At 48.2% G+C, this 20,939-nt stretch overlaps 1 protein-coding gene and 1 long non-coding RNA gene across 7 annotated transcripts in view; one reads left to right on the top strand and one right to left on the bottom strand.

The window, feature by feature from the left end:
* Window positions 1-357: 357 nt before the first annotated feature.
* UBXN10 (UBX domain protein 10) lies at window positions 358-10,401 on the bottom strand. The gene is made up of 2 exons (XM_017506340.2): window positions 10,321-10,401; window positions 358-5,845 (listed from the first exon to the last, which is right to left on the bottom strand). Exon 2 carries the CDS (start codon window positions 5,828-5,830, stop codon window positions 4,997-4,999), a length of 834 nt encoding a protein of 277 aa, XP_017361829.1. The 5' UTR covers window positions 5,831-5,845; window positions 10,321-10,401; the 3' UTR covers window positions 358-4,996.
* A 27-nt stretch (window positions 10,402-10,428) lies between these two features.
* LOC108287747 overlaps window positions 10,429-20,939 on the top strand; it is a 22,657-nt gene continuing 12,146 nt past the window's right edge. For 4 of the 6 annotated variants that reach the window (XR_005196517.1, XR_001818461.2, XR_001818460.2 and 1 more), the window contains exons 1-2: window positions 10,429-10,522; window positions 10,902-11,007. This is a non-coding gene — a long non-coding RNA (uncharacterized LOC108287747). Of the gene's footprint in view, window positions 10,523-10,901; window positions 11,008-18,963; window positions 19,080-20,939 lie in introns of all 6 variants that reach the window. The other 2 variants (XR_005196516.1, XR_005196509.1) reach the window with 1 other exon arrangement.

The following is a 20,939-nucleotide window of genomic DNA, read 5'->3' as shown; positions in this document are numbered from 1 at the left end:
CTGGTATACTACCTCTGGTCTGGGCTGACATCTGCTGGATCCCAGGGTTGTATACAGGGGGAGGGATGGGGAGCAGCAGTTTCCAGACAGTATGTCCCAGCTGGCAGGGTGGGAGCTCCCGCCATTCTCCCAGGGTTTGTCTGCACGTGGCTGGCCATTCTTGTTAACAATGGCTAGAGCTAGAGCAGACCCAGGCTATCTGCTGGAGGCGCACACCAGCCAGAGTGGACCCATGACACCTACACATGACACCTCCTGTGAAAGAGGACAAATGTCAGAGAGACACAACTCTCAGCCTGTCACAAAAAGACCCCACTGCACAGATTCCCCTATATAAACACGAGGTAGGCATGAACATTATGAAACTAGGAGCTTTATTAATTATGCCCCAGAATGATGGCTTCATTTGCCCTCCCAAGAAGAAATGCATCCCCAGTCAGCTGCTGGATTGGAATAAATGGAAGGAAAGGGAGCAAGAACCGGAGGGATGAAGGATGGGAGATAGAGATAAACAATGTATTTAACTGGGACAAAGATTTCTTATTAAGTAACCTTGGTCAGCAATCATATCACACACCCCTAGAGTTAGATGATAATTACTCTTAACTTACACCTAAACATTAAGTGAAACAGTGACGTTAGTTTTCTCTCTTAATTAAAACAATGAATAGCTTTGGTTTTCTCTGTACGCTTTGTCCAAAAACACTCCTGCATTTCCTGGATGTGAATGTTCCTGCTGGTCAGTGTCTTTCCCCCGCCTGGCATGTGCTTTGCTGCCATGGTGTTTGTTTGCATGTTTGTTTTTGCAGAAAAAATCCACGCTGGCGATATTGGTCATGCTAAGTCACAACTCGTCAAACTATCCTTTTTTTCCCCCCCTAAGAAAATGGATTATATGTCCAGAATCTGGCCACCTCTCATGACATCTCTGGCTACCACCCTGGCCCGAGCCACCATCACCTCTCGCTGGGTCATGGTCATACCTCCAGCACCCGGTCTTCCATCTTCCACCCCAGCCCCTCAACACGGCAGCCAGAGGGCGCCTCTAAGCAGGCCAGTCTGAATGAGGCTTGCGCAGTTTTACCCCTGGGCATTTGTCTCCACAGAGGTTCAGCCTCTTGGGATAGGATTTAAGTGTGTCCAAAAATACCTCCAGAGATTTGTGCTTCTGCGTCGACTGTTAGGAGGGCTGCTGCTTCCTAAACTGTTTGAACATAAAGGAACACAGATGAACGTCAGAAAGGGCTGGGAGAAGCTTCCCTAATCAGGAAAGGAAAGTGGCACGCCACCAGTGTAGACAAAAAATAAAACACCCAATTTTAGTTTTATGAGTTGCTATCTTGTGTGTCGGTAACTGAGTCACCAAAAGTCTGTTCTCTTGATTGCTAACTCTTCCGAAGTGACCTCGGGCCTTCCCTGTTATATGACAGGGTTTGTTTGCTTCTGGTTTTTGGATGAGAGTCAATAGGCTCGTGAACTTTTAACTTTATTGTGGGGTGTTGCCTTTGTGGACTAAGAAAACAGATGTTCCTGCTTCATTCTCAGAATGACTTCTAAACTAACGCTAAAGCAAATTAATATACCTTTCTTCATTATTCCATTTAAAAGGTAGAAAAGTAGATCCTTTTACCATGTAAAAGGCTCTTTTATTCAAACTTATTATGAGGGCTTTATTTTTAAAACTGTGTAAAGAGAAACATCTTTGTCCCAAGAGGCAGGGTGGCTTTATTTGATATTAGACACCCATTTAAAATGGCAGGTAAGAGCAGGAACAAAAGCAAAGCTTCATTCCTCGAGTGCCTGCTTTTGTGATGCGGGTGGATCTGGCTCTAGTCTTTCAGGTTATTAATTGAAATGAATGTCTCAAGGCTGCGCTTAGTGTCTCTGTCTGTGAAGCATTTTATGTGGGTGCTCTGGGGTGACTGTGGGTCCACAGTCATGTTCACAAGCCATCTCTTCCGCAGGACTGCCCTGGCTTGACGGCTATTGGCTGGGTCCCCAGCTACTCTCAGGGCAAGAACTGTGTGTTATAACCACCTGCCAACTGTTGGTGCAAATTTTCTGGATTCTAGATGATGAGTCACTTACTTCTCCTGCTGTTCCTTCTGCTGCCAAGACTAATTTACCTATTGGACTTTATCAGGGAATATATTGGAATAACCTACCATGAAGCTTTGTCCTATGCAAAGTTCCTACTCCATCACTAGGAAAGGCCGGGAAGGGTTTCCTTAGCATTGGCAGAAGGTGGGGAGAGGAGCCAGTAGTAATAATGTGGGATCCTCACTCTGGGGTCCTTCGCGGATAAAGCTATAACCACTGACTTCAGTAGGGTTTGAGTTGAGAGTCCAATGGTGGGTTCACATTTTCTTGCCAATACTTTCTTCCCAAGACACCCATGATTGTCTTGAAGTATGGCACCGGGTAAGCCCTCAATGACCATTGGTTAAATGAATAACTAAGGTCTGTGACCCCAAATTGGGCAAGGCTGACCCACCCAAAGCCACCAAAAAGAGTACGCTAGGCCAGTTGAGTCCGTTTAGGACAGGGGTCCTCAGCTGCACATGCAGAGCCACCAGGAACTCTGAATTCCGATTTAGTTGGTTCTTGCCAATGCTCAAAATCAGAGTACTTGGAATGATGTTTAGGAAAAATTCAGGTGACTCTTATCCAGACAAGCTAAGTGCTGTGACAGAAGGTGAGAGCAGGAGCCCCAGAGCTTCTGCAGGGGGCATCTGAAGTGTCTGGGGAGGAGGATTTGGTTCTAACAGTAGAGATTTCCCAACAAGAAAACTGAAGATCAGGCTAACACACCCCTCAGTCCAGTTGTGCGTGGTAGCTGAAGTCTTAGGCTAAAATACAAGATGCATTTCTCCACTGACTCAGTTTCACACAAGTTGGTTTTTATTGTTAGCATCATCATTTTTGTCCAAAAAAAATTATTATGATGGTTTGAGTCTAGCTTTATTAACATATCCTAAAATATCCTAAAATATTTCTATGCTTCATGCCTTCCACTTTTTCCCAACCCCCAAAATCTAAGCTCACCAGCAGCAGCAGCAGCAGCAAACCCTAAGTGCAGAAGATTCTAACTTCTTCAAGCTTGCTCCATTTCACTCAGTTTTTCTAAAGCTTTCCTGTCTGGAAAAATTACCAAGTCCCAGGTGGGTGGGATTTTATTCTTACCACAGAGTAGGTGTGATTTTATGGGAGGCTCTTCCCCCCGCCTCCTAGATCAGAGGCAGAGCTATGTGCTTGAGTCCTGGTGGGAAGTGAAATTCCTGTACTCTTTAGGTGCTGGGCTTAAGTTCCGTCTGCTGTGGTCACTAATGGGAAGAGGTGGCCAGTTGTGTGGGTGTGCCCGAGGCACCACTGGCACCAGCTGACCTTTCCAGTCAAAGGAATGGCTGACCAAACTAGGATGGTATTAAGAAATTCTGTAAAACGTTCATAAATAACCTATTCTAGGTGATCTGGGTGGTGTGGAATGCTGTTAGGATGAGGCCAGCCTTCTTCTGAGCAAACGGTAGTGGTGCCCATCTCCACGGTCAAGCCTATGTGTGCGAGAAAAAACACTCCCCACCATGCACCTTATCTGAGCACAGGAGGCACTTGTTGCTGGGGTAGCCACGTGTATATGCTTCTGGAACTCCTGATTCCTGCCTTCTCTTCGTGTACCCAGGGGGCAGGGGCACATACCAGAACTCAGGACTTTGTGATGACCATGCTCTGGGGGAACAACATGCCCAGAATGTCTGAGTGTTCCCTACTCTGAATGATGATTTGGCCATAAAAGGGATCAGATGAGTTGTGGAGTCTGGCTGAACTTGCAATAGAGGAGAACGTTGGCAAATTGTCCACATCACCACTTCAAAGTTGGAAACACAAGACCCACGGTCTTCAAAGCGGCTCAGGCTGAGACAGGCTGATGTACTTCATGCCGGTCAACCAGATGCTTGGGCACGTGGTGTCTCAGCACAGGCACAGCAAAGTAACACCAGACCAAGGTACCCCCTCCTTCTCCAGAGGTTCTAAATCAGAACAGGGACCTGTCACAGCTCCAAAGGACATTCCATGTTGGAAGTGGGCAACACATTGGAACTGGGGAATAAAACAATTGCTCCACCCCCAGATAAGCCAAGGAAGCTATCAGTACAAACCTGTTTAGACTTATAGGTTTGTACACTTTAAAAACAAATGATTCCATTACTGACAAAAGCAAAAGAAATCAGATTGCACTGGCTTTTCTGTTTTTGGAAGAAGTCTGCCCTCAGAGAGTAGCACTAGAAGTTGTAAACCTAGTCAGTCTCTGGTAAAAAAGTAGCTACTGGGTAATCCATGCTCATGGAAGCAACTTACTTTCCAGCTCTAGGACTGTTTTAGAAATGCTGATGTTTTGGGGAAGAAGACCCATTCTTCTCTTTGATGCCACCTTACGCAAATAGTAATCCCCAAGAAACTGACCGTGGCATGGCAAAGGGGCTACTTCCAAAGACGGGGTCAACGGCCTGTTTCTTTAAAATACTCGCAAGAAACACAAATGCCAGTTAGATAGTTCCTACACTCTGGTTATTTACCAGACTAGAATCCCGCTGGGAAGTGTTTAATCCTGCATCAAATACAGAAAGGAAAGCATTGCAAGAGAATCAGAGTTCATGGTAAAGGCAAGCAGGTGTTCCAAAGGGACCGTCAGTTTAGAAGGACCCAAAACTCTGGAAAGGAGAAGTCGTGATCACTGCTGTTTCAGGAACAGCCTTGGCAACTTGCCAGTTTATTCTGCTGGTGGAGAGACTGGAACAGCTGGAAGGGAGCCTTCTTAGCGCACTCGGCGCAGGCGCAGATTTCACTGCTTCAGAGGACACGCAGTGGAGACGAGAGTCCCAAGCTTCCCAGCTGCACCAGGTCCATATGGCACTTGAAACAGGCTGCTTGGGAGGCTACAAAGCCCAAGCACGCTCCTTGCTCAGAGACCTAGGACCCCAGCTGCGTGGCTGTGGACTCAGGGCCACCCTTCCCCGTCTTCCAGTGAGATGCCCAGCACAGACTTGTGGGGGATCCTGCACTCTTGCAGAGATTTGGTGAGGTCAGAAAAACGTCTCCTGGGCACCTCCATTGTTTCAATGCTGCAGCATTGGTAGGAGGTTTTGTTCTTCTGTTCGGCCACAGCAACAATGGTTTGCAAATCATCAGTTGGCCGGAAATGGCGTACAAACCTTTGGCCTGTTGGTGATCTGACAGCAAGCAGCAACCTTGGTTCTTGGTCCGATGGTTCCTCCAGGTTTCCAGCCCTGCAAGAGCCCTGTCTCTTGAATTTCCTCTCTACAGCACAAGCTCGAGCTCTGGAATCTTCTTCACCTGTCTTCATGGTGCAGGTCTCCTCTTGGTAGAGAGCCCGGATGCTGCTCAGTTGCAGTGAGCTGGCCTTTTCAGCGACTGTTTCCACAGCGTCCTCCTCCAGGTTCTTTCTGTTGATGGAGGGAAGGACTGGATACTTATTGAGAGAAGAGGAAGCCCCAATGGGCACTTGCTGCAGCAGCTCAGGGATCTCATCAGAGACTCCCTGGCTTGGAGATTTGGGTGCACAGGCTCCTGGTTTCTGGCTGCTTGGAGACTCATAGGGAATGGCTGGAGGCGGAGAAGATGGTACGCGACGAGAACACACCTCCGTGCCCTGGGGTTTTTGCAGACTCGGTCTTGTCCGTCCCTTGGCAGACTTGGGTCTTATCATGTGCCTCTTTAGTGAGTTTGGCTGCCAAATGAGGTTGTCAGCTGCTGTGCTGACAACAGTGCTACATTCCGGTGGCGCTATATTCACAGGGGCTTCTGTGGCCATTGCTTCTCACGACCCCTAAGGGCGCAGGAGAAAAACAGGAGGACGTGGGTTAAACTTCCTGGGACTCCTAGATCCAAGCCATTCCCTCCCTGAGTGCCCAGAATAAGCACAAATTTCTGGCATCTAGAAAGGGGCGCCAGCTGCAATGTATTCATTCCGGCATGCATTCATTTATTTTAGGCACTTGGGAGAGATCAGCGAACCCAAGTCCTTGCAATGTAAATTATTATAGTGAGGAGAGACAGGGGTTAAAACCCACAAGTAAACAGATAGTTTCAAAGAGTAACAACTGCTATGAAGAAAATAAAATGTATTGTACCAGAGAGTGACTAAGTGGGGGACTAATGCTTATTCTTTCAGGAGGGAGGGAGTTTCTGGTAAAAACCAGAAAACCTGCTGTGTTTCAATAAAACTTCATTTTTGGACTCTGAAATTTGAATTTCAGATAATTTTCATGTGTCACAAAATATTCTCTTTCGATTCTTTTTCAATGATTTAAAAATGTGAAAGCTATTCTAAGTTCATGAGCCACACAAAATAGGTGACAAGGCTGGATTTGGCCTGTGGGCCGCCATTTGTTGACCCCCGTCTTATAGCAACTCTGGGCACATGCTAATTCTACAGATGTATGAGCCAGAAAGATAGAGTGATTTCCTGATGGTCACACAGCCAGCTGGTGGCAGAGCTGGAGACAGGACTCAGGTCTTGTGACATGCGGTCTTGTGTCCTCTGTACCCATACAAGCTGCTTCCTGAGGAGCAGCCTTGGTGCCCTCCCAGCACATTACATTCTGTATGTCTGCTAGCTCTTCACTTTTTTTTTCTTTTTTCTCCTTTTTTTTATTTTTATTTTTGAGACAGAGTCTCACTCCATCACTCGGGCTGCAATGCAGTGGCACAGTCTCAGTTCATTGCCGTCTCCACCTTCTGGGTTCAAGCTATTCTTGTGCCTCAGCCTCCCGAGCTGTTCACATTTCTGTCTTCCCGGCTGCCTTATAGGCACCCTGGGGCCTCTGTATTTGGATCTCCCACCAAAAGTCTATGTGAGTGCTGGTTAAATCCGCCAGAAGCAATGAAATGAAACATGGTGGGAGGCGTGAACATCTCTCTGTGCGGACCCGGAATTGCTATACCATGACACCTCCTCTTTCATTGCCATCTTGGTGGCCACTTCATTAACACTATTACCACCACCTCCTCCTCCCAATCTCCAGTTATGTCTTTCCCTAAACATTGCAAACATCTTGTTGGACCCCCTGCCTCCCTCTCAATCCTGACCACCACTGTGACTCCTGCCTTCTCCACTCACAAGCTGACCTGGCCTCTCCTAGCCTTCTAAAGACCTTCTGACGACTTCCCAGTGATACATGGTCCCAAAAAACAGCATATTTGGGTGCAAAGGACAGAGAACTGGGTGTCACATGACCTGAATTCAATTTCAGCTTCTCTGCCACTGGCTAGCTACGTGACCAAGGGGCACTCACTCTATCTTTCCGGCACAGAACTTTCCTCATCTATCAAATTAGCTAAATGATCTTCGAGATATTACTTAAATACCTTGAAACATCAGTCTTTTTGTCTGTAGGACGAGGATAATAACATGAAATAATGTAGGTAAGGCAGGAAGCACCAGGCTTAGAGCATGGTAGAGACTTCATTAAATGTTAAGGGTTTTGTTTGTTTGTTTTTGTTTTTGCTTTGGGTTGTCTGTTCAGTGCTCTCTGTTAGGCTAAGTTCAAAAGCCTTACTTGTTTTGCTTTAGAACTTTCCCCCTGTGTCCTCAGTGATTCTACTCCCACGGAACCAGCTGGATGAGTCCTGAAACTCATGCCCGCCCTGTCCACTGTGCAGAAATGCAGGGAGGTGGACTGCTATGAGCTACCACCTATGCAGTTGCCTCAAAAATATGTGAAAAAAAAAATCCTGAGTTGCTCACTTCTCTTCTAATTCTACACTTTGACTTGCCTCAAATTCACTTCCTGCAGAACGATTTGCACTTCCTGCAGAATGATTTGCACTTCCTGCAGAATGATTTGCGCTTCCTGCAGAATGATTTGCATTTCCTGCACATGCGCTTCTTTCATCACAAAATCTTGAACAACGTAACCTCAGCCTCTTGGGCTTTGTATTCTAACCTTACCATTCTGTGCATACAACCATTGCTGCCTAATTTTAGGGAGTATCTGCTTCATCCCCACTCAGGACCAAACAAAACACAGGATCCCTGTATATTCCCGATGCCCTGCTCAATTCCAAATCTTGGACAATGCTACCTTTTTTAAAAATTTTTAAAGCCCTCTATGTCTGCTGCATTCTACTCACAGCCTGAGTCTCTCTCCACTCCCATTTTCCATGTCTCCCTCGTCTTTCACACCCAGTCTGGCTGCTAGTAGCTCAGGAGGCTTCTCCTTAGCAAAGTTTTGGCATCAAAAAAGACTGCCCATCTCCTTGTTAATTTCGTCTATTTTCTGATCAACTGTGAAGAATGTGTTTTGCCCCCTTTAGTCTCATTCTCAAGTCTTTCTCTGGCAATTAGCAGCTCTGCACTTTCACTCAGGATGGCAAGAGAAGGTCATAGCTGTCCAACTGTTCTGCCAAAGATAAGCCCCACAGGCAAACCCACGCCCCTCTCGGCCCACCCTCCTCACTTGTGGAATGGCTATTAATTTGCCACAGCTTCTACAGAATTATCACAGGCTTGGCTTCCAACACCCACACATGCCTCAGGAAGGTTTAACTGTCAGTGAGTTTGGTAACTTAGAAACCTCTTCCTTAACAACTTTGATGAGGAGAGTCATGTGTTCTCACAGGCTCTCTGCAGGGATTATTTTTAACAGTAAAACTTGAGTATGTGCATGCACTTTCTATACCTTTTGGTACTATATAATTATCCATGTTCAGGGGGTGTCATATTCAAGACACCCTGGTCATAAGATAACATGACTGTGAGCTATCTCAGAGAAAAACCTCAATTATGACTAATTCCTAGGAACCCACTCATGGTTATTTAGAGACTAACACCTCCTTCAGGTAAAACCATTATATCCAACCTGCTTTCATAACCCACTGCCTCCTCCCGAGCGCAGGGACCATCTGTTACACGGAGAGAACACCAGCTCTCCCTAGCATCCATCACATAAGGATGGGGTGGTGGGGGAAACAGGTGTTTGGGGATCTGGCCCAACTGTGCCTTGATATTCACACCTCGGGTCCGAACTCTGCCCGCCACCCTCAGTCCAGGAAGGCTCCAGCAGCAGCCGTCATTATTCCTGCTCAGTTCATTTCACCACCTCTAGGCCTGGCAGCCGCTCAACCACAAAGTGATTTGACAAGATCTAGGCGTAGGCATCTACCAAGCTGCCAAGCTGAATAGGCGAGTGGCCTGTTTACTTAAACACAATAGCTGCACCCCAGAGGCCTGCTAGGAGTCAGGAAGCAAACACTGCTAACTGTTTCCAGGAAGTTGTCAGAAGGGCAGGTGCCCATTCCTTCAGATTCATCACCATATCAACTAGAAAGAAGTAAATGTGGATGGGAGAAGCTAATGCAGGGCTCCTGCTTTCTAAGGGTACCCACCAGCCACCACAGGGTCAGACCACCCCATTTCACTCACAACCCAAATCTAAGCCTACAGTATATGCAGTAAAATATAACCACCTACATACCATCTGCTGGTATATACCAAGATGCATACATTTGAATTGGTCTTTTAAAACTGTATCAGTTAATCCTATCCGTTGCCATTCCCCCCCCAACCCACCCCCACCAGGCTTTCAGGATAAAAATGCTCTGAAGAACCAACAGGAGATGGTAGTTGGCTTGAGAATGAAAAAACTCTGGTACCATTGCCAGTTCTGCCCCAAACTAATGATTAGAATACACTGTCCTATACAGAGTGCCACATTGAACCACAAGCCACCAAGTGATCAAATGTTTGGAAAGAGAACTGGGGATGATTCCAGCAACAGAAAGGCAGGGAGGTGGTGGGGGTAACTCATTTATGTCCAAGTGCCAGCACCCTAGAAGGCAACAGGCTTAAGGGGCAGGGGAGGGATCTGGGGGAGGGGCGAGAAAGAGCGTTTAGAAAGTGAGAATTGACTTAAGTGAAAGAGCACAGGTCTGGGGGAGGGTCTATCTGGTTCGGGTCTCTGCCCTGCCCGAGACTGGGACATCCTTTTCTCTCCCAGGGTCTGTGTCCCCAGCCTGGAGGGCATGGCCCAGCGGTTGCATAGGCTACTCAGCTTCTGCAGAGCCCGGGTGTCATCCTGTTTTGGTGAAGGTCAGCTCTGGACAGGCTTGCTTTGCCTCGGGGAGCAGGCTTTTATCCAGGCCCCTCGCTTGTCTCCAGAGGTTCTCGTCCCTGGGGGCGCGTCTGGGGTGGCCTGCCCCAGTGATCTGCAGGGGGTGACCTGCTGGGAGCTCGGGGGACTGGCCTGCCCCGTCCCTTCCAGGCCTGCCAGGGGCCGAGAGGGGTCGGGCAGCCGCTCTCACCTCGCCGTTCCGCTCCATCCGCCGCCTGTGCCCGGCTCTGTCCCTCTGGTAAACAGCCCTGGTCTCCCGGGCAACGCCGCGGGGTGGGGGGCCACGTGCTTCCGGCGTGACCTACGGACCGGAAGTGGCCTGGGTCGGGGTGGGGTCGGGGTGGGGTCAGGTGGGGCCGCTAGGCCGGGAGGGCGGAGGCCCTGAGCCCCAGGTCAGTGGATAGCGAGCTGCCATGCCCCGCCGGGAGGCGACAGGGACCCGCGGCCTCCTTCTCTCCTGCTCTTCCTAGCGTCGCCTGCCTCTGCTTCTCGCTGGGGGAGAGTGTCCGGGGAAAGGAGAGCCCCGGCCCGGGCATGGTGGAACGGGGAGCAGCCCCATTAGTCTCAAACCCCGTTCGTCACCTTGGGTCAGGCCCGGACCCTTTCAGTGTCCCTGGTCTTAAAATGAGGCTGTGGGACTGATGCATTCCCGGAGCTCTGGACTCTGAGTGGATGCTTCCAGGGCATCTGTTCGAGTTGCGGGGAGCAGGGCCCCCTCCTCAGTACAGCGCTTTCAGCACCAGTTCCTTGCCCTCCTCGTGTTCACATCAGCCTCCCGCCTCGGGGCCACATTGGGAACCTTATCAACAGCATCGGCATCTCCTCTGATGGCCCCAGCCACAATCTCTTCCACTTCCAGCTGCTTGAGTCACTTCTGGTAAGTTTTCCACCATCTTTGGGCTTCCTGCCCGTTGCTGTCTCTGCTTTCCACCTCGCCATCAACCTGCTTCTTCCCCATCCTGGCCCTTACCTCCACATTCTCAAAGCCTCCTTCCGTCCGATGAAACCCCAAGTCAAACCAGTCCACCTACACACGGGCACTGAAGAAATCTTGTCCAGCCACAAACCTTGGTGTAACAGAAACACGGAGTCTCCAACCTCAATTAGACCCTCAGTCCTGCACTTCCATCCCCACCCCTGGGTTCTCTTTTCTTCTTTTTTGTTTTTGGAAGGTGAGACAGGGTCTCGCCCCTTCATCCAGGCTGGAGTGCAGTGGTGCAATCACAGGCTCCCGTGTAGCTGAGACTACAAGCATGCACTGCCATGTCTGGCTAATTTTTATTATTTTTGGCAGAATGGGGTTCTGCCATGTTGCTGAGGCTGGTCTTGAAGTCTTGGGTTCAAGTGATCCTCCAGCCTCAGCCTCCCAAAGTGCTGGGATTATAGACATGAGCCACCTCACCTGGCCTCTCCTTTCTTCTCAATGGCTATTTCAAAACTTTTGTTTTGCTCCCCAAACCTCCCATCTTTCCCCCTCCCACCTCCCTCCCTCCTCCTTCTTAGAAGATACCTTTACCACCATCTTCAAAGAGAAAATGGAAGCCATCATATGGAAACATCCTCAGCCTTCTGCCATCAGACCTGCAAACCTGTCTGCCAACGCTTCCTTGCTTTCCTCACTCCCTCCAGTTCTAATGTCTTCTGATTCTCTCCAAGGTTAATTGCTCCTCCATGGGTGCTCAGACCATTGCTGGCCACACAGTCACACATATACACACCCTCACACCCCCTCTGACCCCTGATGATTCCTCCCGACCCTCCCTCATCTGCCTAATTCCCATTCACCCTTGAGGTCCCAACCTCCTGGATGAAGCCTTTCTTCCAAGGTGGAATTAAGATTTCTTCAAAAGAAGTGTTAACTGGACTACCGTCTTCCAAGCTCGAGACTCATGAGATACACAGATGAATAATTTATTGACAGTGTCATTAGAAAATAATGTTAGTAGATATACAAGGACCATAGATTCAGACCAAATGAGGTGACTCACACCTGGAATCCCAGCACTTTGACATACCAAGGTGGGAGGATCACTTGAAGCCAGGAGTTTGAGACCAGCCACGGGCAACATGGCGAGACCCCATCTCTCCAAAAACAAACAAAAAAACCATAGATTCATTCCCTAGCATGTGGCAAAATATTTGTGATCTGGTCTGTCCCAGACATGTGGACACAGGATTGTGACGGGAGCACAGTTCTGTCTTACAAGAGGTTCACAGTCCGGTTGGGAGGATGCATTGCGCACTGGTCGAGAGTTACAAATCAGTTTATTTTCAATACAATTTGAGCCCAGGGTGGAATAGCAGGCACAGGCTGGACACGATTAAGTGCCAAGTGACTGGCACAGACAGGGCAGTTCTTTGGGGCCATGAAAGATCATTTCAGTGGTGGTGGTTCTGCTCCTCTCAGAGGGGAAGACTGTGAGCCGTGGGAGTTGGTGGGGAGGGCCTGGGCTGGGTAGGCCACTCGTTTGGCTTGCCCCCGCACTCACTCTGATCATCCAGGAGGCTTCTTTGGCCCTCGGAATGTGTAAAACATGGTGGTTTCAGGAGCTGCTGGTTTTGCAACTAAGTGCTGGCAGCTTATTTCTTGTTAATGATTCTGTCAAAAGTTATCTTAGCAATGCTCTTCAGCCCTGCAGCGCCCACCCCAAAAAAGATTAAAGTGGATTCTTCATCAGCTATTTTAGAATCACCTAAGAATTATGCAATCCTTTGGAGAATCAAATTGGCTTCTCACCCCGCGCGCATGTGTGTCTGTGTGTGTGTGAGTGTGTGCGCGTGCATGCGCGCGTCTTTGCCAGTGCACAGTGAAGTGGCGGTCTGTTTAATGTCAGCAGTACATGTAGTTAATGTCAGCAGTACAGGCCTTTTGCGCTCCAGTGTTGCGTAATGCACAACCCCGGGGGAGGCAGGAGAGGAGGAAAGGAAGCTGCCAGTCCATTGCTGTGACTCTGCTGCCTTTGTCCCCTATCTTCTATATAGAGGATGTCTTCAAAGGATGGACCCGATAATGGCTGGTGTCAGGCACATCGGCAGAGTGGATCTCAGTAAACATGGGCAGAGGTCATTGCCCTGCCAGCTGAAATGTGGGCTCACCTTCCTTTGCAGCCATGTCTCGCTCTGCTCTGCAGCTCTCTCCCTGGGCTGCAGCTAGCCTGCTCCCCACATGGGCCCCAGCTTTTTCATCTGCAGTGTCTTTGCTCATGCCTGCCCCACCTTGCTCCCTTCCTTGAAGGTAAGCCAAACCGACTGATCCTTCAAGGCCCATCTTAAAAGCCACCTCTTCTGTGAAGGCCTTTCCTGACCACAGCCTCCCCACAAAACCTTCTATGTTCTCTCAGGTCCCCTTTGGTCCAGGGGAACATGCCCAAGATGGCACTGTGCACCCTCCCTAGGTCGGCTCCTTTCGTCTGCACGACGCCTCTCCATGGAGGCATCATAGCTGTCCTTTGCTTCAGAAAACAGTGGAGCCTCAGGGTTCCCCCCAGTGAATGAGCAGCAGAGCAACTTTACAACCCACATCCAGCTGTTTCCAAAGCCCACCCTGGACTCAAGTCCCACCCCCGAGTCCCACCCCCGAGTCCCACCCCCAAGTTCCTCACCTGCATGTTCCCCCACGGCACTTATCTGCATTGTCCATTGCTTTGGTCGTAGGGACAGCAGGCATGGCCTCTAAAGCCAAAGCTTGAGTTTGAATCCTGGCTCCACCACTTGCCAGCTGAGGATCTTGGGTAAATGATTTACCTTGGCTAGATGTCAGTTTCCACACCTCTAGAAGGGAGGTGATAAGCACAGGATCGTTGTGAGGCTGAGTGTACACCTCCTCCAGTAGGTTGTGAGCTCCTTGAAGGCAGGAACTTGCCTGTCTCAGAATCCCCTGCTTTGCCCACACAATGCTTGCTTTGTGATAGGTGCTCAGCAAGTGAGAGTAAGTTAATGATGTGCTGATTCCAAGGCTAGCCTTTCCACTGAGCGATCCAGCAAGCTGCTAATTGGTATCCTTCCCAACCATATTTGGCTTGGAGTCCAAATGACCTCCCCAGGGGCTGGCTGAAGGCAGGAGCCCCAGTTTCTTAGCAGCTTGTCCCCACAGAGTGTTTGGCCCATTTTGAATGAGTGACTTGTAGATTTCAGAGTCTATACCCAGTGTCCTGCTCTGCCTGTCCTTGATCTCATTAGACATGTGGATTGAGATCATGGGTAACCTTTAAGTAGAAGGTGAACTAGGTGGATATTCTAGTAACAAGTCCAAGAGGCTGACAGTTAGTCGTGGCTCCTGTGACCAGCTACCTGAGGGGACCTGCAAGAGGGAACTTTCTGGATGATGAAACTTAACAATGGGGATACATGCTGGGAACTTCATTGCTAGGTGATTCCGTCATTGTACAAACATTGTGGAGTGTGCTTACCCAAACCTAGATGGGTCTAGCCTGCTACACACCTAGATTATATGGTGTCGCCTATGGCTCCTAGGCCACAAACCTGTACAGCATGTTATTACTGTTCTGAATACTGTAACACAATGGCAATTGTAACGCAATAGTATTTGTGTATCCAAACAGATCTAAACACGGAAAAGATACAATTTAAAATATGGTATAAAAGATAAAAAATGGTATGCCTATATAGGGCAGTTACAATATAATCTTATGGGACCACCATCATATGTGTGGACGAAAATCTCATTACATGGTGCATGACTGTGCCACAGCTTTTTATTACTTTCCCTGTATTGCTGGAAAATATCCAAAAAATGTATAGCCTCCTTTCCGGTCTTGTTAAGCAGAACACATCAAACACGGAACTCACCTTGGCTACTGTTGACCAAGTGTTTTCACCTTCAAGAGCTTGTTGAATCTTGCCGGCATTCTGTGGGGGGCCAGAATCACTGTCTCCACCTCTCTGGTGGAAGAAGCTGAGGCTCAGATGGTTTAAATCTGTCAGGAAGGGGCAGAACAGCTCCAGCCCTCTTCTTTGACGTAGACTCCTGAGTTAATTGCCCTCCACCCTTTCAGTTTCTTGCACAATGCTACCTTTCCTTGGCAACTCATGGTCAGTAATTGTGCTCCAGGTGCACTATTTTGATGCGGATGGATGCAGCTGCCCCAACACACAGTGGCCCAGGCTCCTAGGCTTCGTTGTTTATCGCTTTAATCACCCCTCTCTTACCTTCCTATTAAGAGAAGCCGCTCTCACACCATTCCTCTGCAGCTGCTGGACCTGAGAAATGAAGCTGAGCAGCTTGTTAGAATTGTATCTAAAATAAGAGTCTAAGAGTGTGGTGATACCTGCTTTGCTGCTTGGGTTGTTTTGGGTTTTGTCTTCTTGGTGTTTTGGATAGGCACAGAAGCAAGAGAGCTTTCAAGGGTTAGGAGGGTCAGCTTTGGAGTCAGACACACCTGGGGTTAAGTCCAAGACCTGTCAGTTTGCAGGGTAAATGACCTGACCTCTGCCAGCTTCAATTACCCTTATTGGTAAACTGGAATTAATTGTCTATGCCTCATCGGGAGGATTCAAAAAGATTCAAAGAGAATCCTAATTCACTTCCTGTGCTTAGCCTCCTGTTGGTACTCCAGGGGCTGCAGGGATTCTTTTTATTTCCGTAACTTGAAGTATGATAAGACTCTTTATGTATTCATTCATTCATGCCTCAAATATTTATTTACTGCCCATCTTTCCATGCATAGTTCCCTTATTTGCCAAATGAGGGTAATAATGGCATTTATCCAGCTGGGGGATATAAGATTTAGTGAGTAAATATATGCAAAGTGCTCAGAACCCCTGCAAGGCATAAATGACATAAATGTGATATATACATTAGCCATCATCATCCTTAGTGCCAGTTTGCGTCAGGCACTGTGCTAGGAAGGCACTAGGGTTAAAGAGGTGAACAAAACAGACATGACCTCTGTCCTTAATGAGCTTGCAGGCTCCATCCATCTTATTTTCTCTATGGGAAGAAAAGCCAACCAGTGTTTCATCACTGTTGATGAAAGCTGAATTGATGGGTCCAGCAAGTGACCCAGACACACCTGGGGACCGCACAACTTGCTGGCTGCTGCCCTAGGGGCTGGCATGGGAGGTAATGCCACACTTTCTACATTCTTGCCCCTCCTCCAGCCTCTGTCCCTCTGGTCCTGTGCTCCTGGTTTAGCTTCAGCACAATCCTAAGCAGCCCCCGATGACTTGTCAAATGAAGAGAACCATGCCTGAGTCATAGCTGTGAAGGTCAGTGCATGAAAATGCCCTCAAACCTTCAAAATGCCACATCAACAAGAAGTCTAGGCAGGGAGACTGGCAAGGGGGAAGAGCACTGGATTTGGAGCGAGGAACCAGAGTTTAAGTCCTGGCCCACTTCGTAGCTGTGTAGATTTTTTCAGGTTACTTCCCTCTCTCTGAGACTTGGTCTCCTCTGTCAAATGGGAATGTGATAGAGCCTGCCCGGTAGGGTTGCAGTGAGGGGTAAACAGGAGCAGAGCATGAACTTAAGGGAATTCAAGGCCTTCAAATACCACCTCCCCTGGGAATCTTTCTGTGACCTTCCCAAGAGAGTTCACTGCTCCTTCCTCTGAGCTCAGAGACATTTATTTATACAACTGGAGCAGTGCTCATTACTCCACATGCATGCAGACTGAGCTCCCTAGAAACAGACTCTGACACAAAGAAGTATGTTGCTGGGAGACTCCAGGAGACACAGCTGTTGGGAAGCGAGCAAGGGAAGACTGGGGAGAGGGAGAAGCTGACATGGAAGGGAGAAGTTGACAGAGGGAGAAGCTGATACAATGAAGAAACTGGTATAGAGGGAAAAGCTGACATAGGAGGAGAAGTCACACAATGGAAAAGCTGGCACAGAAGGAGAAGCTGACACGCAATGGAGAAGTTGACACAGAGGGATAAACTGACACACAAGGGAGAAGCTGACACAGAGGGAGAAGCTGACACACAAGGGAAGCTGACACACACAGAGAGAAGATGACCTGGGGAGAAGCTGACACAGAGGGGGAAGCTAACACACACAGAAACTGACATAGAGGGAGAAGCTGACAGAGGGAGAAGCTAACACACACAGAAACTGGCATGGAGGGAGAAGCTGACACACAGAGGCAGTTGCTGAGGCCACAGGGAGCTCTGGGGCTGGGACCACCTTTCAGAACTATCCTGAAAGATGCAAGGGATGGCCCTTTAAACTATCGCCCTAGCCAGGGATTGGCTAGAGACTCCTCTCCTGTCTTCTCTGGGAGGGTCCAAAACCTTGGGCCACACAGTACCTGCAGCAGAGGGTGGTTCCCAGTGAGGGATGGCATCAGCAGCACCTGTATCCCAGTCCTGAAGCGGGCGCCTGCCAGAGACTGTGCGATGCATTTGGGAACCCATGGAGAACCAAACAGAATTGCACCCACATAGGGCTTTGGGGCTGTATTCTGTCTCTATTTACCTATTTGGTCTCTCTAGCCAGCTTGGCCGCCTTCCTTGGGTTAGAATGTTCTCATTAGAAGAGCTCATAGTTGGTGCTTAATAAGAGTCTACTGGATTTCATTACCAGTAATGCACCCAGGTCCCTTTCTTTGTCTCTCTAAAGTGTCATCACCTGCTCGTTCAAAAGATCTGAGCCCCTTTTTCATGAACTAAACCTGCACATGATTTTTTTTTTTTTTTTAGATTCAAAAGAGGAAAAGGAAGCAAGCCCGTAGAGACAGAACCTAATTAAAAACATCTCTCGCAGCAGCTGAAGTGAAGGCTGGCTGGGGCCAGGCCTGGTCAGGGCCCAGCCTCACAGCATCTACCAGAATTTTGCCAAAGCTGGAAGACAGCAAAGACACCCTGATTAACTCTCCCAGGGATGCAGCGGGGTGGTCATTTTGAAATTTTCCTGGGACGCTTTACCACTAGGTGTAAATTTAGCCCAAGCTCTGCACCTGCCAAATTCTCTAGGTTCAACCAAGCAATTGTATCACACTCCAAGTCCTGACGTTACCAAATTTAGCCTGATTTATGATGGGACCTCTAAAGACCACTTGTATGTAAAGAAAGCCGTTGACTGATCCCTGGCAGCTCCATGGCAGGGCTGCAACCCGCATTCTCCTCTGCTGTTCTAAGGTGGGTATCATGACCAATACTAATTGGAATATGAATTCTGTGTTTATTTGTGACTGCATTTTATAGTACAAAACAGTTTTACTTTCATTATTCCAGCAGGTCCCACAATGGGTCTGCTATGTAGACAGCTATGTGATCGTGAAAATTTGTTCAGCCTCTCTGGGTCTCAGTTTACCCATCTTCAAAATGATAATAGAACCTCTGAAGGAGTTGTAAGGATGAAACCATGTAATACCTGTGAAGCCCTTAAAATTTCTTAATAAAGTCTTGAAATTATTGATAGGAATTTATAGTCTCACTCTACAGAAGAAACCAAGTTGTTGAATAAGAAGCCTGGATATCACAGAAGAAAAGCACTGTGGGTCTAGATGCAAACCAAGCTAGGCATTCCTGTGCAGGAGTTCTATTACGAACCGCATCGACGCCTTTCCAACTCGGGAGCAGAGGAATACGGACTCCTCAAAAGAAAGAAAAAAAGAAGAGATGATGGGATGGTGTTGCCAAAGAAAGAGATTTGAAAAAAAAAAAAAAACAATATTTGCACTTTTAAAACCATGGAACCCTTCTTATTTTTATATGTTCAGGTCTAAATGCCAGAAAGGGTACCATATTCAAAAGAAATGAGATTTGAAAATGATCCCTTTGAGCTCTCTGCCGAGGGCTTTCCAAGGCACTGCAGTTAGGGTTTTGCACTCAAATACCCCTGCCTCATTTTGGTCATTTTGCCCCGGAACAGAGGCTCAACTGGGAGACCCCTCACACACAGGTGAAGGTGTGGCTGCAGCACCTCAGACCGCCTGGTCTCCTCAGGAATGAAGGCCATTGTCGTCCTCCTCCTCCTCCTCTCGTGATGTAAGTAGAGAGCTTGTTGGGACAGCACCAAGCTACTGTCTTCTTGTCTATGTCAGTTGCGGGGGAGGGGGCTCTCCAGGTGGCACCAGGAGAGGGAAGTCACAGGTCACTCAGAAAAGAATCAGAAATGGAACCGGCACCCACCAATGTCCTCTTGCTTCTGTTTCTGCTATTAAATGGGCTGATCCGAGTGTTGGGATTTTTTTTTTTTTTTTTTTTTTGAGACAGAGTCTTGCTCTGCCACCCAAGCCAGAGTTCAGTGGTGATCTCGGCTCACTGTAACCTCTGCCTTCCGGGTTCAAACAATTCTCTGCCTCAGCCTCCCGAGTAGCTGGGATTGCAGGTGCTCAGGGATCTCATAAAGTGTCTAGGAAATCAGAGGTTGCTAACCATTTGCTAGAAAGGGAGTTTGACTACTATCGTATCCCTCTCACCCCCAGGAGTATGCTTTCCTTTGGTTGCTAGTAGCCTTTGTTTATATCTAGCTAATTTAAGAATGATTAATGCTTATCAGAAAGACATTTTTATGGCGACGTATGGGATAATTGCTAGTTATAAGTCATTGCTGCCAGGAGACCCCATTGCTTACCTCTGCAAAGTGAAAAAGGACCTACTAGGAAACAGTTTGGGGTCTGTTGGAAGACTCATGGACTCTTTTGCTGGATTCGTTGAGTGGGGGTTTGTCCAGATCCACTTTCTTGTCTTCTGTTTCAGCTGAGTCACAATAGCTTTTTTTTTTCTTTGAGATGGGGTCTTGCACTATTGCTTGGGCTGGAGTGCAGTGGCGCGATCGCAGCTCACTAAAACCTCTGCCTCCCAGGTTCAAGCGATTCTCCTGCCTCAGCCTCCCGAGTAGCTGGAATTACAGGTGCCTGCCACCATTCCCAGATAATTTTTTATATTTTTACCAGAGACAGTGTTTCACCATATTGGCCAGGTTGGTCCTGGACTCCTGATCTCATGATTCGCCCACCGTGGCCTCCCAAAGTGCTGGGATTACAGGCGTGAGGCACCACACCCGGCCCACAATAACTTTTGAGTCCCTAAGTCAAAGAAGGCAAAAGCAGACTTCCTTTCTGCACAGTGAGTGGTGGAATTTATAATTTTCAAGGTGATAGTGCAGGAGGGCCCCCGTATGCAGAAATGACCTCCTCTGCAGCCGCTCAGTGTGTCCTGACGATCAGTCCCTGAGTGTGCCTCCAGGGACTGCCTGGGCAGCAGTGACCACCCCTAGGCTTCTTCCCCCACACCCGTTTAGACTAAACACAATAGTGAGATGGGAAGACACCTGAGGAAACTCCCCAGCACTCTATCTCTGTTTCTCTTCTTCAAGATCATGATTTTATTATATTTTTATTGCAAATTTACTACATGCTTATCATTAGCAAGTAAAATAAATGAGTACATAGCAACAAGGTTTACCTTACTTTAGCTCCTCCTCATCCTCCCCAGACCCCAGTTTTTTTCCCTACGTCTAGATGTGACCACTGTTAAGAGTTTGATATACATCTTCTATGCAGCCTTTACACACACGTTTAAAACACCGTAACAGAAAGGGAATGCATGCTGGGCTGGGTGTGGTGCCTCACGCTTGTAATCCCAGCACTTTGGGAGGTTGAGGTGGGTGGATCACCTGAGGTCAGGAGTTCGAGACCAGCCTGGCCAGCTGGTCAAGATGGCAAAACTCCATCTCTACTAAAAATATAAAAAATTACCCAGTTGTGGTGGTGGGTGTAATCTCGGCTACTCAGGAGGCTGACGCAGGAGAATCACTTGAACCCAGGAATGGAGGTTGCAGTGATCCCAGATCACGTCACTGCCCTCCAGCCTGGGCAACAAGAGCGAAAGTCCATCTCAAAA

The sequence above is a fragment of the Cebus imitator genome, unplaced genomic scaffold (assembly GCF_001604975.1).
Source record: "Cebus imitator isolate Cc_AM_T3 unplaced genomic scaffold, Cebus_imitator-1.0 Scaffold15, whole genome shotgun sequence".
Lineage (NCBI taxonomy): Eukaryota > Metazoa > Chordata > Mammalia > Primates > Cebidae > Cebus > Cebus imitator.
Note: the sequence above shows the minus strand (reverse complement) of the source record. Positions and strands in the feature narration are given on the sequence as shown.